This window comes from Callospermophilus lateralis, chromosome 1, assembly GCF_048772815.1.
Source record: "Callospermophilus lateralis isolate mCalLat2 chromosome 1, mCalLat2.hap1, whole genome shotgun sequence".
NCBI lineage: Eukaryota > Metazoa > Chordata > Mammalia > Rodentia > Sciuridae > Callospermophilus > Callospermophilus lateralis.
Window position 1 is genome coordinate 203,168,941 of NC_135305.1, and position 22,744 is coordinate 203,191,684.

At 40.6% G+C, this 22,744-nt stretch overlaps 2 protein-coding genes across 4 annotated transcripts in view; one reads left to right on the forward strand and one right to left on the reverse strand.

Moving 5' to 3' along the window:
• The window catches only part of Ctnnb1 (catenin beta 1), a 34,621-nt gene extending 18,540 nt beyond the window's left edge, over positions 1-16,081 (forward strand). Inside the window, exons 2-16 of one of the 3 annotated variants that reach the window (XM_076843997.2) lie at positions 2,278-2,338; positions 2,765-2,992; positions 3,163-3,416; positions 3,546-3,784; positions 3,873-4,074; positions 5,301-5,445; positions 8,999-9,102; positions 9,181-9,519; positions 9,771-9,929; positions 11,719-11,838; positions 12,346-12,496; positions 12,594-12,715; positions 13,744-13,804; positions 14,761-14,981; positions 15,444-16,081. In XM_076843997.2, the coding sequence (XP_076700112.1) occupies positions 2,326-2,338; positions 2,765-2,992; positions 3,163-3,416; positions 3,546-3,784; positions 3,873-4,074; positions 5,301-5,445; positions 8,999-9,102; positions 9,181-9,519; positions 9,771-9,929; positions 11,719-11,838; positions 12,346-12,496; positions 12,594-12,715; positions 13,744-13,804; positions 14,761-14,969 (2,346 nt within the window). In that variant the 5' untranslated portion in view covers positions 2,278-2,325 and the 3' untranslated portion in view covers positions 14,970-14,981; positions 15,444-16,081. Of the gene's footprint in view, positions 1-536; positions 561-2,277; positions 2,339-2,764; positions 2,993-3,162; positions 3,417-3,545; positions 3,785-3,872; positions 4,075-5,300; positions 5,446-8,998; positions 9,103-9,180; positions 9,520-9,770; positions 9,930-11,718; positions 11,839-12,345; positions 12,497-12,593; positions 12,716-13,743; positions 13,805-14,760; positions 15,372-15,443 lie in introns of those variants that run through there. The other 2 variants (XM_076844005.2, XM_076844012.2) reach the window with 2 other exon arrangements.
• Positions 16,082-19,625: 3,544 nt separating this feature from the next.
• Positions 19,626-22,744, reverse strand: part of Ulk4 (unc-51 like kinase 4) — a 501,941-nt gene continuing 498,822 nt past the window's right edge. Inside the window, exons 36-37 of the mRNA XM_076869315.2 lie at positions 22,429-22,514; positions 19,626-19,750 (exon numbers count right to left, since the gene is read on the reverse strand). Coding sequence (XP_076725430.2) covers positions 19,672-19,750; positions 22,429-22,514 — 165 coding nt within the window. The 3' untranslated portion in view covers positions 19,626-19,671. The remainder of the gene's footprint in view (positions 19,751-22,428; positions 22,515-22,744) is intronic.

Consider the following 22,744-nt stretch of genomic DNA (forward strand, 5'->3'; position numbering starts at 1 on the left):
TCTATTATATAGTTTATTTATTCTCTCTAATGTATGGGTGTGCAAAGTTAAAATATTTCTTTACCCCCACATTTTTACATTTTGTCTGTTTCTGCAGAGTTGAGTTTTTTTTGTTGGCTTTTCTTGAGCTTTTTACTATGATGTTAAAGGTTGTTCTGAAGTGATTAGTAAGTCTTGGCTTCTTGTAAGCTCTCGGCCTGGCCCCTTTAATAATTGGCAGGGTGTGGTGGAGGAGAGCCAGGCTTTGGCCTGGAAGCTCTGGTTAGAGGAAGAATGAGGAAGGTTTTTCCTTTAGGGCAAGACTCTGCCCTACCTCTCCCTGGATGGTCCCTTCAGTTTCGTTGGTGAATAATGTTCAGATTTTTGGTTTACTTGGATCTGTGTGTATAACATTGTAGGAGTGAGGGGACCTATGCTGTAACTCTGTAGTTCCCCGTTTTTACTTCTGATTTTTACTAATACTTGCTAATGGACATTACCCCACCCTCATCTCAGGGTTGCAATGAAGAGTGAGAACAATTCTTAGGTGTTGAGAAGTCCCCAGCATACTAATGGATTTTGTAAGTTTGAAACACAAATTTACTTTTTTTTCTGTAAAATCATATAAATCATGTTCAAGTTATCAGGTCAGCCCAGAACGACAAGTTTATCTAGTAACATGACTAAAATATTTTGACTTGCATCAACAGTGAAGATCAAATCCTATATTTCAGTGAAGCCTGATGAATGGAAGCACATAACCTGTAGACATGACTCCTAGTTGGTTTCTGAGTTTGTTGGCATTGATCAAAGGAAAAGCTCAGTATAGAATGTTTCTAATATCCTTTCCCAAAAATATACAGGGAGCTGGAATGAGGAACGTATTTTCCAGGTGGGGTGGAAAGTGATAATAGCCAGTCATAAATATAAGCAAAAATATAAGCGAAAACACAGCATCCATGTATAGAGAATGTGAGTGCCCAGCACAGTATTTCTCAAAGTGTGGTCTGCACAATATATACTGCATCTTAAAACATTCATTTAAAAAATTAAGGTTTCTACCAGGCATGGTGTCACACACCTGTAATCCCAGCAACTCAGGAAGCAGAGGTGGAAGATTGCAAGTTTGAGGCCAGCCTTAGCAACTTGGTGAGACCATGTCTCAAAATAAAGGATTGGGGATATAGCTCAGTGGTAAAGTGGCCCTAGGTTCAATCCACAATCCCAAAAGGGAAAAAAAAAAAAAAAAGAAAGAAAAAGGTTTCTATAATCCCCTTCAGTTCTGCTGAATCACAATATTAAATATATAATCCATTAATAAATTGGCTTAATAAATGTCTTATTCCATATCTTTACACACCCAATATGTTAATTTGTAAATATTCAATATATTAATTTCTAGTGCTTACTTTATAATTGAGGATATTCTGTCACTAGAGTCCATTCTGTAACTCTTCTCATTTGGAAATGAGTTCCTGTGTGATTCAGTATTTTACATCAATATTGTGTAGTAAAGCTAAAATTCAGACATCATTTAAATTCTAGAAGTTTTATATATATGCAACAATTATTTTTGATACTGATTACAGTAGTATCCGAGTTGGCAGAATTTGTATTTATAACAAATCATTGCTGAAGATTTGAATTTAGAAAAATTTTACTAGTAAACCTGATTTTGTGTTGCAAAGTCATTTTACTTAGTGGGAAAAAAAAATCTAAAAATCACTATTTTGATCCACTCACCAAAATCTGTTTTATGAAGTTCTTTTAGGTGACATTGTAATGTATCAGAGAAGAAAATAAATAACTTGGTGTTTTTAAAACCTGTTGGGTCGCCTCTTCTGTCCAGAGGGGATCTCTGAATTGTTTTGTTGTTGTTATGTGTGAAATGTTAAAATAGAAGAGATCTTTACCACAGAAGTTTTTTTTTTTTTTAATTTTAAATTTTTAGTAGTTTCCCCTACCCCTTGACTTTCATTATTAGAACTACTAAGCTTTCTCATCAATATCTTGAATAGCCATAATTAATTTTTCTACTAAAAAGAGGTGGCAGTTAAGGAAGAGCTTTAATTAAAAAGTTCATCAATGATGGAGCTCTGGTTGGTGTGTTTGGAGGAGATTTTGGGGGTTTCTGTTTCACTATATTACATAGATGTTTGGTTTCTTTTTGTGTGTTGCGTGCGTGTTGTGCAGGTGGGCATAGTCCTTGACACTTACCAGGTAGATATCTCAGTGACTTCTGAGTATTAAAATCAAACTATGTTTAAATCCTAATGACTTTTAATTAACTTTTTTCAGGGTATTTGAAGTTTAGTGTACAGCTGCTTTGAAAATTCTGCGTGGACAATGGCTACTCAAGGTTTGTGTCATAAAGCTTATTTACTGATTGGGGCTCTGCTTCATTGCCATTAACCCAGTCTGGCTCAGATCCCCCTGCTTTCCTCTCTCCCTGCTTACTTGTCAGGCTACCTTTTGCTCCATTTTCTGCTCACTTCTAATGGCTTGGTGAAATAACAAGCCACCAGCAGGAATCTAGTCTGGATGACTGCTTCTGGAGTCTGGATGCAGTACCATTCTTCCACTGATTCAGTGAGTAACTGTTAGGTGGTCCCCTAAGGGCATAGATAATTTCATCGCTGAGCTAATCCTAACTATCATTCTGCTTTTCTTGGCTGCTTTACAGATTTAACTTTATTTCTAAAAGTAATTAAAAGGTCATATCACAGATTTTTTTTTCAAATTAAGGTAATATTTTCAGTGTACTAATATGGTTTCATTATTACAGCTGACTTGATGGAGTTGGACATGGCCATGGAGCCAGACAGGAAAGCAGCTGTTAGTCACTGGCAACAACAATCTTACCTGGACTCTGGAATCCATTCTGGTGCCACTACCACAGCTCCTTCTCTGAGTGGTAAAGGCAATCCTGAGGAAGAGGATGTGGACACCTCCCAAGTCCTATATGAGTGGGAACAAGGATTTTCTCAGTCCTTCACTCAAGAGCAAGTAGCTGGTAAATATTAATGCCTTATTGAAAGAATGCAGTGTTTAGAAAGTTTTCTTGGAAAATTAGGATGTGATAGCTTCGATAAAATGAATGAAAAGAGAGTAATATGGTGAAAAGAGAGTAATTCTGGTGAAGTCTGAGCTTTGGATAGTAAGTGTTGAATTTACCTTTCCCAGATATTGATGGACAGTATGCGATGACTCGAGCTCAGAGAGTACGAGCTGCCATGTTTCCCGAAACGTTAGATGAGGGTATGCAGATACCATCTACACAGTTTGATGCTGCTCATCCCACTAATGTCCAACGTTTGGCTGAACCATCACAGATGCTGAAACATGCAGTTGTAAACTTGATTAACTATCAAGATGATGCAGAACTCGCCACACGTGCAATCCCAGAATTGACAAAACTGTTAAATGATGAGGACCAGGTAATCAATCAATCACATAGCTAGCTTTTCAATCTGCCTTAAAGGAAATTCTCAAGGGAATAGTTTCACAATAGTTCTTCAGAATCAGTATTTGAAAACTAATGATGTCTCTTAATTCTTGTGTTAAAGGTGGTGGTTAATAAGGCAGCAGTTATGGTCCATCAGCTTTCTAAAAAGGAAGCTTCCAGACACGCCATCATGCGTTCTCCTCAGATGGTATCTGCCATTGTGCGTACCATGCAGAATACAAATGATGTGGAAACCGCTCGTTGTACTGCTGGGACGTTACACAACCTTTCCCATCACCGTGAGGGCTTGTTGGCCATCTTTAAGTCTGGAGGCATTCCTGCCCTGGTGAAAATGCTTGGGTAAGAAAATATGTCAGAATACTTGAAACTAAGACACAAAGAGAATGCAATCACAACATTTCTGATGAAGCTTTTTTCTCCTTCCCAGTTCACCAGTGGATTCTGTATTGTTTTATGCCATTACAACTCTCCACAACCTTTTATTACATCAAGAAGGAGCTAAAATGGCAGTGCGTTTAGCTGGTGGACTACAGAAAATGGTTGCTTTGCTCAACAAAACAAATGTTAAATTCTTGGCTATTACAACAGACTGCCTTCAAATTTTAGCTTATGGTAATCAAGAGAGCAAGGTAAAAATTGTTTTGTGGTTTTCATAGTGCATAGGAGACCTTCAGTGTGATACAACACAGATCCTTAAAAATTCATAGTATTTTCACCCTTTGTATGGATCCTAGACAAATTGGGCATCTCTGTTTCTTTAAATATTTTGAATATGTGTAAAGCACTATGCTAAGTACTAGAGGTATAGCAGGCAAGCTTCTTTTTTAGTTTTCAATCATGGGTAGGAGAGAGGCATTGAAATAATGAACTAATTACTAATTCATGTGTTAAGAAGAAGAGGAGGTATGAGAGCACATAAAAAATGAAATAAACCTTAGGAGACCTGGGAGGAAGTGATAGTTGAATTCAGCTTTAAAAGATGACAAGGTATTGACGAGGTGAAGGTTAGGTGATGAAATGGCATCTTTCAAACTCCTAAGGAGGGAGGAGATTCTGGAATTTAAAAAGTACATAACTGGGCATAGTGGCATACCTGTACTCTCAGCGACATGGGAGTTTGAAGCAGGAGGATCACAAGTTTGAGGCCAGCCTTAATGAGACCCTGTCTAAAAATTAAAGTCTGAGAATGTAACTGTGGTAAAGTGCCCTTGGGCTCAATCCCCAGTATAACAAAAATAGAGAGTAAAGAGGAAAAACTGTTTGAGGTAAGGCTACTATTGACATAGATCTTGCAGTGCTTTGTAGGAATTACTAAAAGTAAAATGGGAACCATAATCTTCAGCAGAGGCATAAAGTGATGGGATTTGTTTGTAGAACATTAGGGATAGGGTCTGGAGGTAGAAATATACAGGAAAGTGAAGAACCAGAATGAGTGATTATTTTACGGTACTCAAGTGGATATGATAAAGAAAATTAGAATGTCAAAGATGAGTTTTAGATATCCATTCTGGTTTAAATTATCAATGAACGAATCAGTTTTGATACAACTTTCATCACTAGTGCATACCAAAATGGTTTTGTTTTATTTTTGCTTTTGCTATAAACAGCATAGGAAGAAGGAAATCAGACCAGAGTTGATGTTGTCTTGGGAGAACTGGGATTCCTGAATTTTAGTGCAATGCCATAGCAGGAGAGGTTAGATAAAGCCCTAGTATTCCTAGACCTCTAGGTCTAGGAATACATTTTAGTCTGAAGGCACCCTGGCTTAAATTCTGGTGTAATAAGTTAATAATATGGTTTTTCTCACGCATTTGACCAAGATTCCATGACTAACAATATGTATACATCTTTCTAGCTGATCATTCTGGCTAGTGGTGGACCCCAAGCTTTAGTAAATATAATGAGAACCTACACTTATGAGAAACTACTGTGGACCACAAGCCGAGTACTGAAGGTGTTGTCTGTCTGCTCTAGTAATAAGCCGGCTATTGTAGAAGCTGGTAAGTATGTGTATTTCAAGATCTTGTGTACAGTGTCTGTAATTCTGATTAGATTACTTACTTTAGGACAAGGGGAATTTACCAACTGAAAGTAGATAGTCCTATTGAATTTATAGCCAAGATCACATTCAAAAAAGGGTCCCAGGTTTGGTGCTATTTAAATTTAATTAAACCCACATGCAGTGTTTTGCTTTGGTATTCTGTATTGTCAGTGAGCTGTTGGTCTGTAGTGAAAAACAGTTTTTACTGTTTCTACTGTTCCTCTGTTGTTTTCCCCATAAGTATTTTTAATGAGGCAAATATTGTGTTAGTTTATATTGTGTACATGTTGGTGGTAGGAAAAAAGAGTACTTGGTTTGCACTAGGGTCTTTTGTTAGAAGTCTTGGAAACCGTTACTTTTCAGCTATCTAGCGTCCTTTCTTCTTTCTATAACCCACCTAGTATCATCTACCTAGATTCTCAAACCAAGCTTCAGATCACTACTGAGAGGAAAAATATAACGGCATTTAATAGAAGAAAATGTTGGGATATAGATTTGGTAACACACTTTGTTCTGTTTGTTAATAGTAATTTTACTTGAGAATTTATGGGAAAGAAGGGGATTATGATTGCCTGGATTGGCTTGCTGACAGTGGGATCCATAAGCTTGAGCTAGGCAAGTATGGCTGAATTCATAGAACAAGAGGATGTAAATTCTGTAAGCTCTTCCAGAGACCACTCATATTATTTGTTTAAAAGTACAGATAATTAGGCTAACTTAATCATAATACCTAAAGTGTTTTTTTTTTTTTTTTGTTTTTTTTTTAAGTGAAGATAAACAACTTATTTGTTTCTGGAGTTGTGTGCTTTATTCCAATTTTGGTGTAACTTCTGTTAGTTTGGAAGAATCTGTGGGATCTGAATTCTAAAGGGTTCCCTAAGGTTATACTTAAAGATAATAAGAAACTATAAACATTGATGTGGCTGTGTCCTAGTAATATGCTGTTTTTAAGGGGCACAGCCATATCAATGTTTATAGCGGCACAATTCACAATAGCTAAACTGTGGAACCAACTTAGATGCCCTTTAGTAGATGAATGGATTAAAAAAAAATGTGGCATATATACACAGTGGAATATTACTGAGCAATAAAAGAGAATAAAACCATGACATTTACAGGTAAATGGATGGCGTTGGAGAAGATCCCAAAAAAACAAATGCCGAATGTTTTCTCTGATATAAGGAGGCTGATTCATAGTGGGGTAGGGAGTGGGAGCATGAGAGGAATAGATGAACTCTAGATAGGGCAGAGGGAAAGGGAGGGGATAGAGGGTTAGCAAGGATGGTGGAATGTGATGGACACTTATCCAAAGTACATGTATGAAGACACGAATTGGTGTGAACCTACTTTTTTTTTTTTAATTAATTTTTATTGTAGGTTGTTGAAAACATTACATAGTTCTTGATATATTTCACACTTTGATTCAAGTGGGGAACATACTTTTTTATACAACCAGAGATATGAAAAATTGTGCTGTATATGTGTAAGAATTGTAATGCATTCTGCTGCCATTTTTTAAAAATCAATTAAAAATTTTTAAAAAGTAGAGGGAAACCATCAAACAGAATCATAAATTAGGTAATAAATAGCATTTTAGCTCTCCCCAGGGAAACAATTTTTTTAGTGTACCAGTTTTTGCCAGGAAAATATTGATATATATTAAATTTGGGTCTCTGGGTTGCCTTTTAAAATTTGCTATTTTGTATATAGCCCCTGGTGGGATTTTAACTCTTCAGCCCAGTGAAATAAAAACAGAAAGGAGAACTCTCTACCTAAAATTACTGATCCTACCAAATAAACACAAGCTTTTCTCTCCTTACCATAGTCCATTTGCCTCAAATTATTTAAAAATCTCTGTATAAACCTGTTGCAAAAAAAAAAAAAAAAAAAGCTAACAAGAAACTTTGGTTATTGAGCAGTGGCATAGCACCAGAGCAATGCGTTTGGAATATTAATACTAACATTGTGTGGATCAATAGTGTGTCCAAAAGTTTAAAGAGGACCAGATCACTGAGATGTTATAATAGGAATGAAATACTTTGTTTTTAGAGATATATATGGCAAATTTGTCAATGTTTGAGACTTCTGAAAGATTCAGATAATATAGTAGTAAGGGACTAAGGGAGCAATCAAAAATGGTTTGTGGTGGGGAAAACACAGGTACTGTGAAGATAAATGAAACTATCAGAAGGATTGTTTGTTTTTTTTTTTTTCTTAAAATAAGAAGCTGGCATATTCAGAGTGACTGAAAGATAAATAGGTATCTGGTAAACTGTATGGTACCAGGATGCAGTTGAAGGCAGAACTAGAAATTTTAGAAGTTCTTTTAGTCTATGAAGGTTAAGATAGGAAGAAAAGTGGAGAGGGTCGGGGACAGTGTCTCAAAGTCATCTGCCTGGGACTTTCACCCTAGACCTGCCAAATCAGAATGGTTGTATGTTTTTAAAGTCTCTTGAGATATTCTGATGAGCATGATCCATTCTCTTAGTGTTGATAACTGTGTAGAGGGAGGGAATGAAGTCTTAGCGGAAAAGAAAGTTGTCATTTAACAAATTGAGCATCAGTTTTATGCAGATCACTGTAGCTGGAGCTACTGCGAGGAAAGAATCTGGGAGAGATGATCTGATGAATGAACAAGGGAAAGTGTCTCTCACTGCATTCAGAAATGTTATTAGTTCAAGAGAGATGGGTGAAGTTAAACTAGTATGGGATTAGGTTTCATTTTATATGCCTTTTCCAGAATAAATTTCTCCCATTAAAGGTCATAAATGATGGAAAGTGTGAACCTTTGGGCTAATATATTTTGGAGTCAGTGTCATTTGTTATAAGATAGAGTCTTACTATGTTGCTCATACTGGCTCAAGCTATCTTTCTGCCTCAACTTACCAATTAACTGAGACTACAAGCACATACCACCACACCAGGCCAGTCAGTGACTTTTATATGGCCACCTTTCAGAATTGGTTTCTACCCCAGGAGTTTACATAGTTATTTCAAGACCTTTGCTCAAATGTCACTCTCACACTGAAGTGACCTAATTACCTACTTAAAATTGCAGTGTGCCCCCTAGTTATCCTATGTTGTTTTTCTTTGTAGTGCTTAATACCTGTATTTTAATTTATTAATTGTATATTTGGTATCTGCTACCTCCCTCATACTAGTGTATGTGCAGCTCAGAACAGGGTCTGGTACAAAAAAAATTTTTTTTAAATGACTGCATGGATGAAAAGAAATAAGTAATAGAACTATTACCTACAGGGGGGCAATGAAGATGTTTTCCATATAGGAAAAGACGGAACGGTAGATATTTCACAGAAGTTGTCACTAGTGAGGTGAATTGTTAAAGAAAAACCAAAGTACACCCTGGAAAATCAGGAATAAAGTATTCAAGGAGGTTGGGAGATTTGACTTTGAAAATAAAGAGGGAGATTTATGTGACTGTGGAAGACATTGAGAACTTTCAGGAATGTATAGCTAATGGCCGTTGCATTATATCCTTTGTAATTTTCTAGGTGGAATGCAAGCATTAGGACTTCACCTGACAGATCCAAGTCAACGTCTTGTTCAGAACTGTCTTTGGACTCTTAGGAATCTTTCAGATGCTGCAACTAAACAGGTAAATTCTGTGGCAGCTGGTGCTTTGGTGATAGGATTTAGATGAATATGTACTAAGCATCTGTTTTTATCTCCATAGGAAGGGATGGAAGGTCTTCTTGGGACTCTTGTTCAGCTTTTGGGTTCAGATGATATAAATGTGGTCACCTGTGCAGCTGGAATTCTTTCTAACCTCACTTGCAATAATTACAAGAACAAAATGATGGTGTGCCAAGTGGGGGGCATAGAGGCTCTTGTACGTACTGTCCTTCGTGCTGGTGACAGAGAGGACATAACTGAGCCTGCCATCTGTGCTCTTCGTCATCTGACTAGCCGACATCAGGAAGCAGAGATGGCCCAGAATGCTGTTCGCCTTCACTATGGACTACCAGTTGTTGTTAAACTCCTACACCCACCATCCCATTGGCCTCTGATAAAGGTATGTTGTTAAATAGAATGCCGTCAGAATTGAAAATGAACCACCTTTAGCTATTGGATGACTGTCTAGGCATAGGGATTGATAAATAGGAATTGTTTTCATTAAGAAATGTGGCTGGAATGAGGTTCGGATTCTGAAATTTTGTGTAGTCATTATTGCTTTTTAGTTAATGCCAATCGTTTTAGTGATAATTATAGGCTAAAAAAATGATTTTATTGATTTGTATGCCATTTCTTCCCTCTTATCTACAGGCTACTGTTGGATTGATTCGAAATCTTGCCCTTTGTCCAGCAAATCATGCACCTTTGCGTGAACAGGGTGCCATTCCACGACTAGTTCAGCTGCTTGTTCGGGCACATCAGGATACCCAGCGTCGTACTTCCATGGGTGGAACACAGCAGCAGTTTGTGGTAGGTAAATCTTTACTATAATATCTGGCATTTTAAAGGAATGTATAAATTGAAAACTTCCTCAGTTATTGGCTCTCCCAACCCTCTAACTGCAGGACTGATGATGATGAAAAAAACTAAAATGTTTCTATGGCTGCAAAGAAGATACAGAGTAAAGTGGTCCCTAGTGACATTTTCTAGGACATGTTTTTGGCGTGGTCTTAGGCAGAGAATGTGGGAGTATAATTTGCTACTGTAGGGTTAGACACTTAATGAGTGCTGTCATTTAATGCATACAGAGGCTTACCTACTTAGGAAATTCAGTAGAGCCTTAATTTGAATACCAGTCTGTATGATTTTAGAGCTTCTTATCCTCCGCTAAAAGATAAGTTTTGCTATAAATGCTTCACAGGTCTTTTTACTGTGTCTTCCATGTGAGGTTTTAAACTGTTTTCAGACCTAAGAATATAACATAGAGTTAAAGAATAAGTAATACGATTTTTGAAATCTTTACCCATAATATTCTCATCCTAAAGCTCTCATGTCAAGTTAGTCTCTTAAAACTAAGTGTATAATCTTGTAAAGATAAAAACATTTCTGATTCCTGAGACCTTCAAGATTCCGAACTTGAAAAAGTTTTCTTATTTAACCCATTTTTGTCCCCTGTCCCAGATGTGGAACACACCTATAAAAACTTAATACATTTATATATAATTCTGTAATATATGCTTATATAATAGTAAGAATATGGTTATATTATGTACCTGTGTCAATTTCATTGCAATAGCCACAGAACATAGAAAACTTGGGATTGGGTTAAATTAGATTATTTTAAAACAAAGACAAACCCTACTGGAAAATATCTTAGGATTCCCATATTGCTAATTGTTCTGTGTATTCACTCATTGTGGCTTTCCTTTCTCCATTTATTTGTTATTGACCCATTTCCATGGGGTAGCTTAATAAAATGCGGATGGGAACCTTTTTTAAAATTTCAAAGAAGGAAGTTGTTTATAAAGCCACTGAAAGCAGAATCATAACAAAACAAAAAAAAAATTAACCCAGAAACAGAAAGCATATAATAAACACTTTATAAAAGCTAACTTCTTTCTTCTATGTAGTTGTTGTTAAAATAGTCTTGGTAGACATGAAGAGTAGATTAACTAAGTATTTCACCAAATAAATGTAGATGTCCAAAAATAGGGAAAATAGCAAGAGGTAGTCTGAGCATTATTCTGTGTGTCATCTCAAACCCTCTTAACTAGCATGGTTGGTATCTTAGTATGAGAGAATTACCTTTGGGAATCAAGGCATACAGAAATCGCAGAATTGGTCATTGGTGTCCCTAGGGTTTTGTTGTGGTACTACCGGGGACTTGCATTTTCATTTACCCCTTGCATAGTGCACATATATTATAGTTATATTATACTGTTTAGGAAATAATGACAAGCAAAAATTGTGTGTGTTCAGTAGAGGCCCAGTTCTTTCACTTCAAATATTAATGATTTGTGGTTGGTTGAATCTACAGATATGGAACCCATAGATATGGAGGGCTGCTTGCTTTGTGTACAGCCCTGGGTATGGAGGGGGGGTGCTGCTTGGAATTAGTGCTGCCGGGTGCCTCCTTTCAGTGATATTTCACATGATGGAATCCTCCCTCATTCCTGAACTAATTGTAGATTATGGGGACCTTTGGGTATATAAGTGAATAATTATAGTCTAGTAATTGCTGCTCAGAATGAAAAGCTTTTCAAGTTTTATAAACTTTAGAGAAGACTACCCTATTTGTTAACCATATTTCTTTTGGTAGGAGGGTGTCCGCATGGAAGAAATAGTTGAAGGTTGTACTGGAGCCCTTCACATCCTAGCTCGGGATGTTCACAACCGAATTGTAATCAGAGGACTAAATACCATTCCATTGTTTGTGCAGGTATGTTTCATTTTTAAGTGAGGTATTCTGGATCTAGATTTTATATATTCTTATGTTTTCAGAAAATTAAGAGACCAAAATAGAGACACCAATACTTAATTTTATGAAAATGTCCTTCATTTTCCTTTGTCATAGAAGGAGAAACACTGAGACTAGACCTTCAAGAAGAGGGGAGAAACTTCACATTACATTTTTAGGGTTGCTCAGGTTTGGAGGATGGAAGCTGGCCTGGGCTGCCAGGGCATAGGCATCCAACCAGCTCTGGTTTTTCTAGATCTTAGATTCAAATGGCCTCTGAAGAAAGGATTTGTAACTCAAGAGTATTCTAGATAGAATTCCAGTGTTCTAGAGCATTATACAACCTAGGACCTAAATTCAGAGAATATGATTTGAAACCAATAAATGCTGCTCACACCCCCAATTGGGAATGTTTGCACCGCAGTGGGGTGCTTGCCATGCTTTTAATTTTAGATTTAATTAGGTCTTGTTTATGTGTTTTCTCCTTAGCTGCTTTATTCTCCCATTGAAAATATCCAAAGAGTAGCTGCAGGGGTCCTCTGTGAACTTGCTCAGGACAAGGAGGCTGCAGAAGCTATTGAAGCAGAGGGAGCCACAGCTCCTCTGACAGAATTACTTCACTCTAGGAATGAAGGTGTGGGTAAGTAGAAAAGGAACAAAAAAGCCTTTTAGTGGATATGTGCGGACAGTAAAGCCTCAGTTTTTCCTCAATGGCCATTTTTCTCTTCCTTTCCCAGCAACGTATGCAGCTGCTGTTCTATTTCGAATGTCTGAGGATAAGCCACAGGATTATAAGAAACGGCTCTCAGTTGAGCTAACCAGTTCCCTCTTCAGAACAGAGCCTATGGCTTGGAATGAGGTAGGCAAATGTGTTCACATTGATCTGGTAGTTTGCTAGAGCAAATTGCTAGATTGTTGTTTGCAGCACTCAGTACATGTTCATTTTCATTGATGATATCCCTGGATTGAGTGTTGGTTGTCTTTATTCTGTTCAGCAACTGCTTTGAGGAAGAAGGAAGTAACCAGTTCAGAATCATAAACAAGTTGTCCCTTAGAATTCATAAGGAAGATAATAGATTAAAAGGTTTATCGTATATTTTTGAGGAAGGGTATATAGGAAAGAGGCAGTGTTAAGCAGTTAATTCAAGTCAATTTATTGATACTTTTTTAAAAGCAATTTTTCATATCTATAACAAATACAAGTAGAAACAAATTTTTCTTCAGTACAGGATTTCATTGAAATACTGTAGTAAACAAAATTAAAGCCAACCTGGAAGTCTGTTTTACCCACCCTATAATAATAGACTACAGAACATAGTCATACAATATATTTGTTAAATGAATGGAAAGAAAAATTGGCAATCTAAGGTTTTTTTTTGTTTTTTTTTTTTACAGTGAGTAATGTGTTAGTTGGGTTTTTAATAGACATCAACATGTTCCAACTTGAGCCACCCATCCCCTATGCCAAACCTATTCTCATAGGTCTTCTCTGTCTTAGTTAATGGCAACTTTGTTCTTCCAGCTGCTCAGGCTAAAAATCATTTCTTTTTCCTACAGTACATTCTGTCAGCAGCTCCTTGGAGGGGGCATGGGGGCATTGTGCCCATTGGGTTAATTGTTATATCTCTAGCACCAAAAGTGCAGTGTCTGGCATATAGTAAGTGTAGTATGTTTAGTTGAAAGAATTAATTAAATGTTTTCTCTTTGCACACAATTAAAAATAATATCTTTGAGGGAGGGATGTTTAAAGGACTCTTGATTTTTAAAGTGTTTTTGTAATATTGCCTTCCATGACTTTTGTAATCTTCAGAGAATGCAAGAAATGTATAAGTTGAGAATTTTCATTTTTTCCTTGTATTCTTTCTTACCTTGTACTCATTTATCTAGACTGCTGATCTTGGACTTGATATTGGTGCCCAGGGAGAGCCCCTTGGATATCGCCAAGATGGTATGTGTCTCATATTTCTCCATATTTAACTCCAGACCATGATTATAAAATTTTATGACAGAGCCAGTTTGCTCATCTGGGAAACCAGTGTTGGCAGGAAAGTAGTGGCTGCAATTAAAGGCAGTTCTTAAATTCCAGAGTCAGCAATAGTATTTTTTTAATTGAGCATAGGGAATTTTGAACCACACACACTGAGCGTGCAGCAGGCTCACACCACCAAATACACATCACTTCTGGGTCTGTGCTGTGTAGGATGTTCCAGTTGCCTGGCTTTTTATTTTTGGTCAGAGAATCCATAATGCCTTTGTCTGCAAATCTATCTATAAGCTCAGATGGGGGGTATGTGTGTGTCAGTACTTATGTATTAGTTTTGAAAAGCTAATTTGAATCTGGATAATGAAGATGAAGCATAGAGTAGACTAATAACTCTGAACCTTCTTAAATTCATAATCTCATCTGGTTTTACCTAATTCCTAAACTCTGAAACTCATAGCCTTCTTACCATGACAGATCAATGTCAACCCTTTTTAAGGTGTCATTGGAAAGAGTGTCTTGAATTTTGTTTTTTTGTAGATATAACCAAAACTTCACCCCGTCACACTGCCTTGTTATTATTTCCCTAATCAATGCCTAAGAGGCCACACAGTGGATTGCTGTTTTTTCCTCAGGCACCTTAAGTCTCTTCCAGGGTAAAAGCAGAGTGTTCAAGAGTATGTGGATGGTATGACTGAAACCGCTGGTGTGCTTCTAGTGAAACACATGGCTTATGTGGTCTCATGGGTGGCCTGGCTCTTAAGGCCTACAGTGAGTCACTGCTTGGCTCAAGAAAGCTAGAGGTTCAAGAGGTTGGAAAGGACTGTTTTCTGACAAGTTTGCTACTAACCTGTGGCTGCCCCAACCTCAACGTCAACCTGTGTGTTTCCTCTCCCATTTTGTTGCCACCCCAAATTTTCTAGATCCCAGCTATCGCTCTTTTCACTCTGGTGGATACGGCCAGGATGCCTTGGGTATGGACCCCATGATGGAGCATGAGATGGGTGGCCATCACCCTGGTGCTGACTATCCAGTTGATGGGCTGCCAGATCTGGGACATGCCCAGGACCTCATGGATGGGCTGCCTCCAGGTGACAGCAATCAGCTGGCCTGGTTTGATACTGACCTGTAAATCATCCTTTAGGTAAGAAGTTTAAAAAAGCCAGTTTGGGTAAAATACTTTTACTCTGCCTACAGAACTTCAGAAAAGACTTGGTTGGTAGGGTGGGAGTGGTTTAGGCCTATTTGTAAATCTGCCACAAAGATATATACTTTGAAAGGAGATGTCTTGGAACATTTGGATGTTCTCAGATTTCTGGTTGTTATGTGATCATGTGTGGAAGTTATTAACTTTAATGTTTTTTGCCACAGCTTTTGCAACTTAATACTCAAATGAGTAACATTTGCTGTTTTAAACATTAATAGCAGCCTTTCTCTCTTTATACAGCTGTATTGTCTGAACTTGCATTGTGATTGGCCTGTAGAGTTGCTGAGAGGGCTCGAGGGGTGGGCTGGTATCTCAGAAAGTGCCTGACACACTAACCAAGCTGAGTTTCCTATGGGAACAATTGAAGTAAACTTTTTGTTCTGGTCCTTTTTGGTCGAGGAGTAACAATACAAATGGATTTTGGGAGTGACTCAAGAAGTGAAGAATGCACAAGAATGGATCACAAGATGGAATTTATCAAACCCTAGCCTTGCTTGTTAAAAAAAAATTTTTTTTTAAATATCTGTAATGGTACTGACTATGCTTGCTTTGAAGTAGCTCTTTAATTTTCTTTTTTCTTTTTTCTTTTTTTTTTTTTGCAGTAACTTAGTTTTTTTTTTTTTTTTAAGTCTCTTGTAGTGTTATGTTATAGTGAATACTGCTACAGCAATTTCTAATTTTTAAGAATTGAGTAATGGTGTAGAACACTAATTCATAATCACTCTAATTGTAATCTGAAGAAAGTGTAACATTGTGTAGCCTTTTTTGTATAAAATAGACAAATAGAAATGGTCCAATTAGTTTCCTTTTTAATATGCTTAAAATAAGCAGGTGGATCTATTTCATGTTTTTGATCAAAAACTTTATTTGGGATATGTATGGGTAGGGTAAATCAGTAAGAGGTGTTATTTGGAACCTTGTTTTGGACAGTTTACCAGTTGCCTTTTATCCCAAAGTTGTTGTAACCTGCTGTGATACAATGCTTCAAGAGAAAATACAGTTATAAAAATGGTTCAGAATTAAACTTTTAATTCATTCGATTGTGTCACCTTTTTTCCTTGACATTAAGTGTTACAGGAGTTTACCCAGACTACCTTCATCCCGAGCAAAATTCACATAGTGAAAGTAATAATTTTAATTTGTAATGAGAAGACCTTACCTCTGCATAGGATTATTTGCCAAGTTTCTTTAGTACTTGGCCCTGGGTTTAAAATGCCCCCCTACCCCCCACCTCCAGTGTATTTCAGCCTAAAACATTGTGATTGATTCTGGGCTTTTTGAGAGAAGAGTGATTCTAACTAAAGAGCTAGTACTCCTTCACCCTAGCCTCTTGGTGTAGTTATGGGTCTAATCTTGCTCAGGTAATCAAAGGCCTCCCCAGTTCATAGGTATTTGGGTACCTTGTCTTTGAGCTACACTAAGCTAAAAGAAGTAGAGAAAGCTGAAAGCCAAATAATCACCCTCTTTTAGATGGTGTTTCATTTCTTTAAAGTAACAAGTTTTTTTAAAAAGTATACGAATTTGAACTTCAAGCACCTTTACCCAAGTGTGACTCAGAGAAGGGAATTTTTTCAGCTCCACTTTGAACTGATAATTAAGCATGTTTAAGTGTCGATGTCTATCTATCTGAACGTAATCAGAGAGCCCGAACAGGTCTTCCACACCATCTGCCAGATGAGCCAGTCATCCTGGTGGTAGGTCTGACAGGGTTCATTGCTCAGGACAGACTTGTAAAGACTTGTGTTTTTAGTCTTTTAAAGTGAAACTGTTTCATGCTTAAGGAAACCTGTTAGTCACTATGTTTTAAACATAGTAAACCGACAAACATGCATTCAGATCAACTTCATCTAGGGAAGACTTTTTGTAAATATTTCTTTCATAAAAAAAAAAAATGTTATTGGGGTTGAAAGAGAGTGCCTCATGCATGACAGAATCAGCCAGTACTGATAGGTTGGTTAACACTAAGAACTGTGTTAGGGGACTGAGTTAAATATATTGACATAGGTGCAGTAAAATAGGATGAAGGACAATCTAGAGCTTACATGTCAATATTATTAGTATTCATGTGGACTGTGTTTAGACTGTTACAGATGTGGAACACCTATAAAATGGGTTAAAGGATTTACAAGCTAGACAACATCTTAGAACTTTTGCCTACTGCTATACTTTTGAAGTTCCATTTAAAACACTCTGATCAGCAGGGTATTCTGGAATGTACTTGGAAGCACTAAGGGCAGTTAATCACCAAAACATTTATGAAGAAAGAGAGGAAGGTTTGTTCTAGTAGCTGTCAAGCCTAACTTTATAAAGAGGTAGTTAGCACTGTTGTTGGCACAGCACCAGAAATGTGTATAGGATATAGGCACTCAGAGAAACTTTGGAAGTAGCATAGGTCAGTGAGGAAAACTTTCATAAAGCTGTAGAACTATTACATGGCCAGAAAAATACCCATTACCACAAAATATAATAAAGGTAGTACCAATACTGGTTTGGGTTTTGCCTCAAAACTCCAGGATGTCTGTGGAGCATGATGTGACACCCCATGTTGCAAGCCCATGTGTCCTGGTGTCTTTGTTCACACAAAACACATACTATATAGTAAAAGAGCCACAGTTTCACACAATATGGGTGTGGGTACATTACAAGATCTCTTTCATACAATACTAAACAAGAGCAATTTACCAATGCATGCTATAGAACTTAATGTTTTAAAAGGGGGAAGGGAACAAGCTATTTAAGGAAAGACTTCATAGATGGTAAAACTAAAAAATTATGAAGTGCTTAGATGACTACAAAACCCAGAATGGTCCTTAACCTGGGGAGGGGGAGGTGCCATAGGCTCTTTCCTATAAATTGAAATGGTGGGACTTGGGGAGGGCAAGGAATAAAGCCAGCAATGTTGAACTCTGGCCAGGAGTGGTCCACTGGACAAAATGATTCTGAAATACCAGAAGCTTCCCTGTTTTGTGTGCAACACCGAAGATTACTCCCTGCTTAAATAGAAGGGGGAAAGAGTCTTCCACTGCTCCAAAATAATTTTGAGAAGACTCCACACCCTGAACCTTAGGGCTGTTCCCCAGGAACAAATATAAAAGGAGGGGTGGAGGTGTTACAGATACAAGGAGACCTGTATCTGTTCTGTGCACCCAACAGGCAGAGCCCCCGAAGCTGATCCAGGCTTCTGGCTGCTCCACTAATTACCCCGTACTCTGGCAGATCTAATCAGGCCTGAACCATAGGCATCTCACACAGCAGGACTTAAATCCTGAGGCCTTCTTACCATGGACATGAAGTAGACTATGAGAGGGCAAAGGAAACTGCCTGTGGTGGGACATAGAATACACTGAGTTACATACCAAGCTCTGAATACCTAGTGATGGACACAAGGGTTACAGAGTCACAGTCTTGAATTCAACCAAGCTGTGGGGCCTTGTGGGCAAGTAAAACAGCACCCCCCTGAGTGTTTTCTCATCTATGAAATGAAGCTAAGGCGGCCTGCTGTGCAGGCTGTATTGGGGATTGAATAAGGTAATGAACATAGGATAAGGTGATGAACATCATTTGTAGATGGGGAAAATGAGGCCTCAGAGAGGCCAAGGGATGGCCTCAACTTGTTGAAGCTGTCCAAGACCCAACCCTACCTTCCAGATTCAAGATGTAAGCCTTCCCCAGGACAGCAGTCTTGCATCCTTCCACAGTGTACACCAAATAACTGCACTTGACTTGCAGGAAAATAAAAAACCTCCCTGTTTTGTGTATAACACTGAAGATTACTCCCTACTTAAATAAAAAGGGGAAAGAAGAACCTTCCATTGCTCTGAAACACTTCTGGGAAGACTCCACACCCTGAACCCTAGGGCAGTTCCCCCTAGGAACAAATAAAGGGGTGGAGGTGTGCTGGGGAAACAGGGAGACCCATGTCTGTTCTCTGGACCCAACAGACAAGACAAAGCCCCTGAAGCTGATCCAGGTAGAATATGAGGCAGAAGCTAGAAAGCTTTCCAGGATAAGGTGGATAGGTGGTAATAATAAGGGAAAACGATCTTGATGCCATCATCCCATCGAGTTGGGCATACTATCTAGGAAGGCAGCATTCCTGAGCCTTTTGCATTCCTGTAGGCAAACTCAACCTATCTGTACTGGTTAGTAAATCTTGCCCAGTCCTCCCCAGGACTACTGAAATCAGTTTGTCCCTGGAACAAAAAAGTCCTGACAGGTAAAGTGGGAGGAAGACAAGGGGCTGAAACTACCTTCCAGAGGCTTGCTCTGGAGTTGCAGCTGGGAAAAAGATCTTTCCCATAGAGAAGCAGACTCAGAACTGTTTCTGACCCTGCTTTAGTAGCACAGGCAGGGGCTACTTTAGTGGAAGCTTACTCAGGCCACACGGAGAGAATTCTTGATCATAGCTAGCAAACCTGGGCTTCCCAGCTGCATCATCCTGCAAGAGCCAACGAGTCCATTCTGAACCAGTTGTCTAGGGCCCAGAGTTAGAGAACTTCAGTCCCAGGTTCTGGGTTCAGCTGACTTTTATTGGGTCCAGGCCCAGCTGTGGCTGGTGATGCAGCAAATGTCTGGGAGAGGACCTTACCCACGCAGCCAAGGCTTGGTGTTGTAGAGTGGGCCTGTGCTAAGTGCCTTCCTGCTTCATGCCCACGGCTTGGAGGATTTCCAGGGCCAAGGAAGCCACCACACTGTCAACAGATAAACTGTGAGAAAGACCAAAGTAGATAAGACTTAACAGGCATGTGTGGGGTGAAAGGCCTTGATCAAAGGGGTTGTCCTTTTCATTTAAGCATTAAGTGGGACAGCCGCTTCCTAGAGCTCTGTACATGACCTCTCTGGAAAGCAGAAATAAGAACCCCTGCTCTGGAGCTGTGAGGTGAGAATCCTGCTGCTGGTGTCCTTAAGTTAGGCCCTGACTCTCACACATCATCTCAGCTTCTTCTGCCAGGAGCACTGCTACTGCACTATAAGGACCTGACAACAGCCAGACTGCTGAGCCTGTACCCTCAGGGGACCTTCCCAGCTCCTTCCTGGAACAGACTTGTGGGTCCTAGAGCCACTCTGCATCCTCACTGGCCTGTCCTGCTCCATTTTGCCAGTTCCTGGCCAATCAGCCAGGAGCTTTGGGTTTCCTGCTCTCAGAGGTGTAGATGCGCAGTTAAAAACTTAAAGTGGAAACTTGGTCACCCCAGCACATTGTTTGAGACACTTGTGAACCTATGATTTAGCAACTGTTAGCAAAGAAAAGAATGACATTCACATAGCACTGACCCTTGAAGTGTAAAATTAGCTCATGGCATACTCTTGACAGCACAGAAATAGAGCTGTTACCACATAAACGGTTGGGTGGGGGTGCCACATGAAAGACGGGTGACAGTGGGATGGGGCTGCAACCAGGACATGGTGCCATGAATTCCTGCTCTGTGCATCAAAGGCCCCGGGGAACAGCGGGAATGCTTTTGAACTCTGGCCTGCTCCTGGCTGAGCCCAGGCTGGTCTGGTGGGGCCAGACTGCCACCCCGCCTGCCAGACCAGCCCCAGAAGGGCTGGCCAGGAAAGCAGACCAGCCTGTGGCTGAGCAGCATCAGAACTGAGAGAACTGCCACCTACTCTGGCTGGGCCATCTGAGCCAAGTCCAAAGAAGGCGAGGTTTACCTGGTGTCGATGTTTGGTTGCTAGAGTGATGTGTGTGGATGCAGGAGAGGCCACCACCTGTGGAGCACTAAGCCTTATTTGGACAATTTAAACCACAGTTGGGTCTAGCTCCCCTGTATTGGTCCAGTACAATGTGTTAGCTTTGGCTTAAGGGCAGGCAGAGGGCCCCGCTAGGTGAGGAGTCCCACAAAGGTTGACATGGGAGAGCTGGGGCTCTCAGGGGCTATCTGTCAAACTCCACTCCTCAATGGCTCCCCTCACCCCCATTGCCCTGCTTGGGGTGACTACACCACGACTCTGCAGAAGGCATGGATACCCACAAACTAGCGCAGCAGGCCTCCAGCCCAGCCCCAGAAGTCCATCCACACCTGACACCACAGGGGCCCAGCAAGGTGGAAAGGGACCTTTCACCTCCAGGCCAGCCTCTCATAACCTCACTGGAAAAGCTGGAGAAAAACCACTGATCTGTTTTTGGCAGAGGAGGAAAAGGGGCTGGGGCAGGCCAAGAATTGGTGTCCTCCTCCCCACAATCCAGCATTCAAAGGGACAGGCGGGCTGCCACAGAGCCACTGTGTAGACTCGTCTCAACAACACGGCGGCCATGTATTAACTCAAATGAGTACCAACCCGAAACACGCAGGGAGTTCACAGAACCCTGTGGTTCAGAAAACAGAAACCACAGGAAATGCCTGATGCTGTGATCCACGTCACACTGAATGAGGGTCAGGCATCCCTTAGGGCGTGGGTCCTCCCCAGGGTGGGGAGAGCAGCTGGGATCAGGAGACTGGCCTCTTCAACCTCCGGCCACCTCCCTCAGTTCTGGGGGCAGTGGCCACAGGGAAGAAGGCTACATTCACCAACCTCTGCCACGCTGAGGCACTGACTTCAGAGTGAGGCCAGTTGCACGGCACCAGCTGATAAGGGATGGGTGCTGGACCACAGTGAATGTGGGCACCCCTCCCACGCCACCCGCTGCAAGTTCAGTGGGGGCAGCTGTATGTTACTGTAGGATGGTCCTCCAGTGACTCGTTCTCATGGTCAAGTGTCAGCGTTACCCTGGGCTGAGATGCCAGTGCCTGCCTTCAGTGTGTCACATGCTCCTGGGGGACAGACCTACCCCTGGCCTAATAGGGACCTTACTTCTAGGATGTTCTAGACACACGGACTGTCCAGCTGAGGCACAGGAGGCTGGCCTAACCCCACACTCAGCTTCTGTGTGTGGACTGCTCTGTTCGTGTGTTCCGAATCTGCCCCCCGCAAGAGTCAGCTGATCCTCGTGCCGTGAAGCAGGCTGAGCTGCCAGTTCTGCCCCAGGCCTGCTGGGCCTGCAGGTCAGCCACAAGGTACTAATGACAATGCCTCTGGCTGAGGTGCCATGGTGCATGTGTACATGGCCAGCAGGCACTGCCTCTCATCAGGCTCACTGCATCTGCACCTGGTTACCGTCCACCCAACCTCCTGGCATGCGGTGGGGATACCACCATTCTGCAGGGCTTAGGCCTTCTTTCCCCGTGTTGCTCCCCGCTTCCCTCTTCCTTCCACTACAGTGAAGCTTCCCAGCAGGTAGAGGGAACAGAGCTCCTCCCCACTGAAGTGTCTCAGTAGCAAGGACAGGCTCGGTGGGAGGTGTTGGTTCCTGATACAGGAAGAAACAAGGGGAGAAGGGTGGTGGAGAGCATCTGCCAACTCTGTGCAGGCTGCTCGACTCCTTCTGGGCCCCACATACCTATCACCTGGAGCCAGTTGCTCCAGAGCCTGCAGAAGGCTGCCAGCATTCTTGAGGCTTTCTAGGTGCTTCTCATTGGAGGTGATCTGCAAGGGAGGTGAGGAGAAGAGAGTAACCAACTGGTCCATCCCGACTCACCCTCATGGATGGGTACCCTGAGTGTCAGGCCCACGTGGTGCTGAGGCTGCCTGTGGCACTGGAGAGTGGGCCTCCAGGCAGTCTGCAGCCCCCCACAAACCCCAGAGCCCAGAGTGCTACTGACCATGAGGATATAGGCAGGAAAATGGGACCCTGGGGTGGGCACAAGGGAGTCCGT